This window comes from Xenia sp. Carnegie-2017, unplaced genomic scaffold, assembly GCF_021976095.1.
Source record: "Xenia sp. Carnegie-2017 unplaced genomic scaffold, XeniaSp_v1 HiC_scaffold_25, whole genome shotgun sequence".
Taxonomy (NCBI): Eukaryota; Metazoa; Cnidaria; class Anthozoa; order Malacalcyonacea; family Xeniidae; genus Xenia; species Xenia sp. Carnegie-2017.
The window spans coordinates 8,785,804-8,796,215 of record NW_025813488.1 but is presented as its reverse complement, the minus strand read 5'-3'; the positions used below and the strand labels follow the sequence as shown (position 1 = coordinate 8,796,215).

At 35.1% G+C, this 10,412-nt stretch overlaps 2 protein-coding genes across 2 annotated transcripts; both read left to right on the top strand.

Annotated features, from left to right (window-relative positions):
* The first annotated feature begins 1,132 nt into the window (after nucleotides 1-1,132).
* LOC124452530 lies at nucleotides 1,133-1,831 on the top strand. Its single transcript, XM_047003088.1, has one exon. It carries the CDS (start codon nucleotides 1,133-1,135, stop codon nucleotides 1,829-1,831), a length of 699 nt encoding a protein of 232 aa, XP_046859044.1.
* A 106-nt stretch (nucleotides 1,832-1,937) lies between these two features.
* LOC124452527 lies at nucleotides 1,938-4,014 on the top strand. Its single transcript, XM_047003087.1, has 3 exons — nucleotides 1,938-2,129; nucleotides 2,623-3,006; nucleotides 3,103-4,014. Exons 1-3 carry the CDS (start codon nucleotides 1,938-1,940, stop codon nucleotides 4,012-4,014), a joined length of 1,488 nt encoding a protein of 495 aa, XP_046859043.1.
* Nucleotides 4,015-10,412: the final 6,398 nt, after the last annotated feature.

The following is a 10,412-nucleotide window of genomic DNA, read 5'->3' as shown; positions in this document are numbered from 1 at the left end:
CATTATTTTAACGTTATTAGATTATTTTTTAATTATATCACTTATTTTTAAAACAACAGAGTTTTTGTAATAAAATGCTAGTATTTAAATTTTATTGTAAATTTATAAAAACCAAGTAATTTCAAAAAGACGTTATAGTCTTAAATTTTTAGTAAAATTGTGCACAATTCATGCTTTTATTGTTATTAGATTATTTTAACCTTTTATATGTATTTTTCAAGACACTGAGTATTTTTAATAAAAGCTTCTATTTTTTAAGTTTTTTTTGTCTTCAATTTTATTAAAGCAACAACATTGAATAAAAAATGTTAACCCATTTTTTTTGTCAAAGTTGTGCAAAAATCATTCTTTTAACGTCATTAGATTAATTTGTAATTATATCACTTATTTTTATAACAACAGAGTTTTTATAATAAAATGCTAGTTTTTAAACTGTTTCGTCCTTTTTATTTTAAATTTATAAAAACCAAACAATCTTTTTACTAAAAAAATTCTAGTCTTACTTTTTTAGTGAAATTGTGCGCAATTCGTGATTTTATTGTTATTAGATTATTTTTATCTGTTATAGCTATTTTTTAAGACACTAAGTTTTTTAACAAAAGCGTTAATTTTTTAACTTTTTTGCAATCAATTTTATTAAAGAAACATATTTTAAATAAAAAATGTTAATCCAATTTTTTTTGTCAAAGTTGTGCAAAAATCATTCTTTTAACGTTATTAGATTGAATAATGAATTTTATTATATTTCAAAATTTTCATCAAAAGACTATAATTTATGCATTTGAATAGATTTTGAACAACAAAAAGAACTTTACAGAAATGGGAATCCACCCCCCTAAAAATAAATCTTATCATATTTCAAAATTTTCATCAAAAAGACTATAATTGATGCATTTGAACACATTTTCCACGACAAAAAGAACTTTTACAAAAATAGAAATTCCACCACTCCTAAAAATGAATTTTATAATATTTCAAAATTTTCATCAAAAGACTATAATTCATGCATTTGAACAGATTTTCCACAACAAAAAGAACTTTTACAAAAATAGGAATTCTACCTCCCCTGAAAATGAATTTTATCCTATTTCAAAATTTTCATCAAAAGACTATAATTTATGCATTTGAACAGATGTCAAGCGCGTGGGATTTTGAAACTATAGGAATAGTTAAAGAGGACGAGATTCACGAGTCTTCGAAGGATTCTATTGTGTTTAATTGTAAAAGATACAGTGTTAATTTGCCTTGGAACGAAGGACATAGATTAGATTCTACAAATTTTAATGTAAGCTTGAAAAGACTAAAAGGTCAGTTAGTCCAGCTGAAGAAAGAACCAGACATTTTGAACGAGTATGACAAGACAATCAAGGATCAGTTGAGTAACGGTGTTATAGAGCCAGTCATAGAATTAGAGCGAGCCGATAAAATACATTACCTACCACATCATGGAGTTGTTCGTAAAGATGCAAAGACAACCAAGGTACGAGTTGTTTATGATGCGTCATGTAAAGAGTCACCAAAAGATTCCTCGCCTAATGACTGTTTGCATGCTGGACCTAAATTAGTGCCATTGTTATTTCACATTTTGATAAGGTTTAGGGAGAAAAGAGTTGCGTTAGTGGCATACAATGAAAAGGCATTTTTGAAAATTGCAGTTGACACTTCGGACAGGGATTGCCTAAGATTTTTATGGGTAGATGATGTGAATAGTGAAAGGGTAAGACATGTGGATTACCGGTTTTGTAGAGTAGTGTTTGTGGTTAATTTGCTCTCCATTTTTGTTGAATGCAACGCGACAGTATCATTTAGACTCATTCATGGAAGTAGATAGAGAATTTGTTAGGAAACTCAGAGACAGCTTTTATGTAGATGTCCTTGTGTCAGGTGATCAATCGGGGAAAGCAGCAATCATGTTATATGAGACAGCAAGTAAGTGAATGGCTGCAGGGGGATTTAAGTTTAGGAAGTGTCTCAGTAATGATGAGAGTGTTCTTAAAGAAATAGAAAGAAGAGAAGGAAGCAATTTAGAAGGGAGAAAGGTAGATGGAGTTGTGAAGAATGTGGTTGATGATCAAACTTACGCAAAAGCATCTGTTGAGAAAAATAGTGGTAGTGGAAGTTTTGAGAAGGTACTGGGATTGGGATGGGTGTGTAAATCAGATCAATTTGTGTTTTGCCTGCGGAAACCGCCTGAAAGAGCAAAAGCACTCATTCCTAGTAAGCGAACATACTAAGTGTACTTGCAGGATTATTTGACCCGTTGGTATTGTAAGCCCAATCATAGTTTGTGTTAAGTTATTGTTTCTGGAGTTGTGTATTGAGAACATTGAATGGGAAAAAAGAGTTGGATGGTGACAAGAGGAAACGGTGGGAGGTGTGGATAGAAGAGTAAGAGGAAGTAAGAGACTTAGTAGTGACGAGATTTGTTTATGGTAGTTTGATTGGTGAGACAAAGTGTTACTTGCATGGGTATGCAGATGCCAGCCTGAAGGCATACTGTGCAGTAATATATTTCGTAACAGAACTAAAGGGGGCTTATCATGTAGAATTACTTACTGCAAAAACGAGGATAGCGCCATTGAAATTGCAGACAATTCCCAGATAAGAACTTATGTCGGCTAGGATACTGGCAGTGCTAATGGCACAGTGAAGTCAGCGTTGGGAGGATACGTACAGTTTATTGGAACATACTATTGGTTAGACAGCATGACTGCATTGTGCTGGATCAGTAATAAGGGAGAATGGAAACAATTTGTACGCCATAGAGTTAACGAAATTTTAAAATTGAGCAGAAAGGATGATTGGAGACATTGCCCAGGTGTAAAGAACCCAGCTGATTTAGGCTCTAGGGGAGTTGCAGCATCGCATTTAAAGGGAAGTGAGCTTTGGTGGAAAGGACCAAGGTGGTTGTCAGGTCCACAGTGCAAATGGCCAAGGGCAAAAGAGGTTAATGATACAGAGGAAAGTCTTGCTGAGGTAAAAGGGGCTGCATTAGTTGCAACACAGGTAGTAGAGAGTGCAGTGAAGTTTGGGGATTTTAGTGATATAGAAATACTTGTAAAGGTCATGGCATTTGTTTGACGGTTTGTAGACAATTTGAAGGCAAAAGTTAAGCATGAGGCAGGGAATACGGGAGCATTGAGAGTATCAGAGCTGGTGATAGCAAAGCAAGTGTTGATAAAATGGGCTCAGAAGGAAGTAAGGAAACGTAGTGATTATGAGCAAATAGTCAGACAATTGAACATAGTGGAGCGTAATGGATTGATTAAATGTAAGGGTAGACTTGGCAATTCAGAGTTAGAGTTAGAAGCGAGGGAACCAATTTTATTGCCTAAGGATCACCACTTAACAGAATTAATCATTAAAGATTGCCATAGGAAGGTGAGAGCGACCTTAGCTCAGCTACGCAGCAAATTTTGGGTGCCTCGAGGTAGACAGATTGTGGAAAGGGTGATTGGTAATTGTATGATTTGTAGAAGGCATCAAGGCCAGGCTTACAAAACACCAGTGCAAGCAGATCTTCCAGACTTTAGAGTACAATATTCCCCTCCCCTTTCTAAGGTAGGTGTGGATTTTGCGGGACCATTTTTTGCAAAAGAAGGTGGGCAGAGGGTTAAGGTGTACATTGCATTATTTTCTTGCTGTGTGACAAGAGCAATTCACGTTGACTTAGGAGAGAGTTTAAGTACACGTTGTTTTTTGAATTGCATGCGAAGGTTCACCACTAGAAGGGGAACACCTTCGCTAATGGTTTCCGACAATGCCAAGACGTTTAAGGCAACTGAGAAAGCATTGAAGGGGATCTATGATAGCAAGAAGGTGAAATCATTTTTGGAAGGTAATAGGTTGGTGTGGAAATTTAATTTGGCCAAGACACCTTGGTGGAGTGGATTTGTTGAAAGAATGGTAGCGTTGGCGAAAGGTTGTCTGAGGAAGATATTGGATAATGCTAAATTGAATAGGGAAGAACTGTTGACGACATTAGTTGAGGTAGAAGCTACGTTAAACTCCTGACCATTGACGTATGTGTACGATGATGAAGTAAATGTGGATGTACTGACTCCTTCCCATCTCATGTTTGGAAGACGATTAGCATCTAGTCCAGACGAGGAAGTTCAAAACGCTATTAGGGATGAAGATGAAGGAGAGATAAAACGTAGGTTTAGATATTTAGCGAAATTGAGGACACATTTTTGGTCAAGGTGGAGGAAGGAGTACTTAACAAATTTAAGAGAATACCATAAGGTCGGAAAAGTGAAGGGTAGTTTTTTGTCCAAAAGTAGGTGATGTCGTTCTTGTTTTTGACGAAGGTTTAAAAAGAGGGTTTTGGAAAACAGCAAGAATTGAGAGATTAGTCGTAGGAAAGGATGATATAGTCAGAGGAGCAGAAGTCAGAGTTGTCAGTAAAGGATGGCCTCAGTATATAAGTAGGCCTCTGCAAAAATTGTATTCACTTGAGATAGATGTAAGGGTACATGATAACGGAGTGCAAGGTAGTGAGAAATTAGAGGATAGAGAAAAGGAGAGCATAGCAGGAAGTAACAGGAGACCCAGAAGGGCTGCAGCTGTGGATGCATATTGGCGAACAAAAGTTATGTTTGACCCTAAAGGCTCAAAGGGGGAGTGTGTCGGAAATTAGGTAAATAAATTATGTTTGTTATTTGAGACTAGGAACTTGTCGTTAAAGCGGAAAAAGGAACTTATGATTATTGAGTATTTTAGAAGGGTCAAATTAAGACGGCATTGTCTTTTGTTGATGCCTGTGAACGAGTAAGGAGCATGAATTGAAATTGATGTATAACTTTGACTAGAAAATTAAATTGATGAGAATTGAGAGTTTGAGAATTGTGTTTGACTGCGCGCTAGCTTTAGATAGTATACAGTCCCATAGAGAACCGGCGGACGCATAACTGCTTTCTGCTAACGTGCAAAGGAGAAATTTGCTACAGTAGTTATAAAATTCTGATGGATCGAACATTAAGATACGTGAAACAGTAAAATTCTTAGCAAAGTTATAGGTCTTTGAATGGTAGTTATAGGTCTTTGAAAGGTAGCTTTAGGTCTTTGAATGGTAGTTTTAGGTCTTTGAATGGCAGTTTTAGGTGTTTGAATGGTAGTTTTAAGTGTTTGAATGGTAGTTATGGGTCTTTGAAAGGTAGTTTTAGGTCTTTGAAAGGTAGTTTTAGGTCTTTGAATGGTGGTTTTAGGTCTTTAAATGGTAGTTACGGGTCTTTGAATGGTGGTTTTAGGTCTTTGAAAGGTAGTTTTAGGTGTTTGAATGGTAGTTTTAGGTCTTTGAAAGGTAGTTTTAGGTGTTTGAATGGTATTTTTAGGTGTTTGAATGGTAGTTTTAGGTGTTTGAATGGTAGTTATGGGTCTTTGACTGATATTTTCAGGCCTTAGAATGGTATGAAATTATAGATCTATGACGAACATACCTCCGTGCCAAGAACACAAATATGAGTGTTAATGAAAGATTGTTGCCACCAGACCATACAAGTGGCGACTACTTCCTTTATTTTAAAAGTAAAATTGGAATGTGCTAAAATGTCGCATGTGACACCGAAATCATCACGTCTTACCTTTTCTGTTGCGTGGAGGAAAACGAGTTAAATCTTCAACATTCCAATGGGGTGGGCAGTCGACCTCTTCTGGACCATTGACGCAATGAAAAATAATGTTTGAAAAAAGAACAATGTTCCTCATTAAATGCTCTCGCAACATTATGTATGTATTTTCAATTAAAACCATTGAGACTAAGCTGAACATTCACCTCCCCAATTAGCATTCTTGTTTTGTCCCTGGGCACAATAGTTAAAAGTATATAATGAGAGATAATGAGAAAAATTACAACAGAGACAAGTATATAAACTTTCAAAATATCTTTATAACATTCTGTATCCATTAGTCAAAAATTCACCTCACACCATCAGAAATGCCACCACTTTCCTTGCCAGTATTGAAAACATTAAGCTACGACCAGACGAAATCATGATATCCTACGACGTGACATCACTCTTCACATCCATACCACTAGACATAGCCAAACAAATTACAAACGAACTACTCACAAACGACAAAACTTGGCAAGCTACAACACAACTAGACAAAAATGACATCCTAGACTTACTCAACCTTTGCCTCTCCACTGAATTCAACTTCCAAAACACATACTACAGACAAATTTCAGGCGCACCAATGGGATCACCACTATCCACCTTCCTCGCAGAAGCTGTCATGAAACACCTCAAAACACAATCAGTCACAAACAACACAAACATCAGACTATGGAAAAGATATGTCGACGACATCTTTGCCATAGTCAAGAAAGACAAAACTGAACAAATCCTACACACCATAAACAATACCACAAAGAACATTACCTTTACTAAAGATGAAGAGCACGACAAACAACTTACATTCCTCGACATCCTACTAACCAGAACAGATGACGGTACACTAAACACACAAGTATACCGCAAAACCACCCACACAGACCAAATACTCGATTTCCACAGCAATCATCCAACACAACACAAAATAAGCTGCATTCGAACACTTTTCAACAGGATAAACACTCATTGTAATACTGAAGAAGCCAAAAAAACAGAACGCAACTACTTATACTCCACATTTATTAAAAACAATTACCCTAGAAACTTCATAAACAAAACTATATACAAAATACAAAACAAAACACAAACCGACAAAAACAACAAAAAAACCGGACGAAACAGTAAAAATCGTCACATTACCATACATAAACGGAACATCAGAAATGACTGCTAGACTTCTTCGACCATTTAATATCAACGTCGCCCACAAACCTACACAAAAACTCAAATCATGTTTCACCAAACATAAAGACAAAACAACAATTCATGATACAACTGACGCGATCTACATGATACCATGTAAAGACTGTTCAAAGCAATACATAGGACAAACATCTAAGAAAATTGAAACAAGACTCACAGAACACAAAAACGCCATAAAACGACGAGATCCGAACTCACTACCGGCAGAACATACCCACGGAAACAACCACACATTCCACTGGACAGAAACTAAAGTACTCGGACGCGCACAGACTAAACACGCACACGAATTTAAAGAAGCTTGGTACAGTAAAGACAACGACACAATAAACAGACATATCGACATACCCAGCATATACTCATAACTAAAGAAAAAGGACAAAAAAACTACAAACAACACCAAAACTAAAATACTACACTCTAATATTATTAACACCAACCATATTCACAATACACCAAAACCCATGGCAACGTATTTCAACCCATTCAATTCACATTAATCCACCCACTAATCCAATTAGACGCTCTAAACGTCTCCAAGCTAAAAGTACGTGTAAATAAATATCCTCATTCTGATGAAGGCTTGAAGCAACGAGTCGAAAGCTCAATAAAATAATTTTTAAAGATCCAGAGAAACTTTCATTTTTTATGTATTAAATGCCTGGATTACCAATTTTCAAACTTATATATATATATATATAAAAACCTAACCCTAACCCTATATCACAGAAAATATACTATACAGAAGGGCCACTCTTGTCGGAACCTCTGATGTTTTTGGGGCCGCGCATGCTGCTCATTGAGTTCTATAATAACTGGAGGGGAAACGTCAACAAAATTAGTATAAATTATTAGCGCGCGGCCGCGTGGTCAAAAACATGGCGGATTTTGGTGGTCAAAGTCAGCGGAGAGACGCGGGCTCATGAAATAAAATTTTTGTCGCCCACCCTGATTTGAACACCACGATTGCGAGTATAGAAAATATCAAAACTATTTATTTTCCTAACATAAACACTTTTTTAAAACTTTATTTATTACGCTGCCAACTTTTGTGGTTTGCGGATGCTGAAATACGGAAAAGGGAACATTTCATGACTCCGGTAAGTAGCACAGTATTAGTTTTACTATTTTGTTTTTAACACAATACTTGAAGAGTGTTTCTACTACTAAGTTTTAATTTAAAGTTATTTTGGTCCAGTCTTGTTTGTTCTTCACTTATTCGCTCGCCAGACGAGGCGAAGCTGTCCATCTTTATCGAGTTTTGCATCCATCTTGTATCATGATCAAGGCATCAAGCTAAACTCTCCTGATTTGAATTGAGTTTACCTCCCAAAAATGGGGCATAATTTGTTCATGTTTTTTTTGAAAAGATGAAGGGAAAGTTTACAACAGAGTTGTGTTGAAATTGAATGCAGTGCCATGCAAAATTAATGAGAACTATGGTATATGTTGTATAATAAAAATAACTATTAAACTGTTTGCCTGCTCAATTTGACTGACTGTATAGTGTAGACAATTATAATGGGATTGGAAAGTTGGATTTATGCAAACAATTTTAAAGTACTACTTAGCGTTACTGTAAATGAAGTATTTATTGTTATAGTAAACAGGTTACTACTTCAAAACCAAGATAAAAGTAGTGTGTTGAACAATGTGCTAAGATTTGTTTCTAACTTGAAATTTTTGTTCAACAGTAGCTTATGATTATATCATTAATATGCATGAAAAATTAAACATATTATTGTCTCATCTCACCAAATCCATACTTGGTATGATTCCAGGTGATCCACAAATTCACATCGGATGCATTGGTTACAATGAAGTTGAATATAGAAGAAGCAAAAATAGATGGCAAAGAAATGTCTTATGAAGAATTAATAGAAATCAATAAAAAGAATTATTTAAACAAATTGTAAACAAATTTAAATTTCCTCATGGTCAAGCAACCTAGTCAAAGAAGCAAAGTCTGTCTTCAACATGTGACCTTTCCAATTATTTAGTTTCTTTGTACAAAATACTATTTTCGAGAAACTTGATTTGTAAGTCTTTCATTAATATTTTTTTACCAAGAGATAAAAGGAACTAATTCAAAGGCTTGATGTAAAATACAAAGATTTAACAAGTTGTTTATCATTTAATTCCCAAATGTTAGTTTGTACATATAAAAATTAGTATTGGTAGCTCTAAGTTGTTTAAGCAAAACAGAAGTGTAGTAGTGCTCGAAGGGTTAGGATTTTTGAAAAATTATATCTTGTTCTTGACATATATTACACAATTCCAAAAAAACTGTAAGTAATGCACAATAATATCTATAGAACTTGATAAATTTCTTCGCCTACACTGTCAAATCACTATTTTGCCTTCCTGCAGCAATAGACAGTGTTTTGGTCAGAGAAACCAATGCACTTTAGTTTCCAAGTTTGTAATTTCAATGGAAAATTAATGTTCTGTTCAGTAATAGATCCAAAATTCTGCCAAGCTGTTTACAAAATACAAATTACCAAGCAACAGTGTCATGGTGTTTTGAATTTTTTTCTTTTTTGTAGCTCTTCTAGTTCAACATACTTTCTTTATGAGTTTTCAGTAGATTTATCAGGTAATGACAATACACTTATGATACTTATCCATGGTAAACTTTCAGTTGACTTATGTCGTAGGACTGAAGCAAACATTTTCTCGCTTCCTTAGGAGCATTTTTACACAGATTTATCCATTTGAAGCAAGAAAAATAGGTGCACCAAACTGTTTACAAACAGTCAAACACACAAAAGCATGAAATAATGTATAAGTTTGACGAGATTGACAGGTCTAGTAAAGAATGCCGTTTGATTTTCACTTTTAAAAGGCTAAAATCAGGGGCGGATCTAGGATTTTTCAAACATCAGTCATAAAACGTCGAAGGCGCTCCGCACCTGGGGGGGTCTGAGGCATTCTCCCCTGAGAAATTTTGAATTTCAGAGCCTTGAAAATGCCATTTTCAGCGTTTTAGACCAATGCAAAATGTATTTGTGGGCATCGTTTTTGCGTAAAAACAACACATTTTGCTTACGTTTTTTCAACAAAAAAAAAATGAAGTGAACAATACTTGAATGTTTTGCCAAATATTTAGGCTCATTATCATGCCAAATATATGGCTCAATAGCATGTCTAGGAACGTAAAATTTATTTTACAATAATGCTATTCAAAAACAGATATAGTCTTTAAAAATTTCTACCAAGTTGTCAGGCATAGACCCCCCTAGAGACCCCCATTGAAACCTCTATGTAATGAGTTTAGTTAAGTTAGAAATTTGGTACTACAAGTGACAGTTCATAGATATAGAAAAGCTCAGACTTAAAACCATGCAAGTTTATTATAACCCTTTACCCATCTCCACATCAGTGCCAGCAAATTCACTTTTTGAGAAAAAACTCAAAATTTTTTTCTGCCAAAGATTAAGCAAAAATTATCAGAGTGAAAATTTGCAGTTAAGGACAGCTTAATGCCATAAATGTTTATTAGGCATTTCACTAGACTATTATCTCCTGTAAGTATATGCAAGGTGTGCTATATAGCAATCACTAGTAGCATTGTATTTGCAAATACAAACAGAA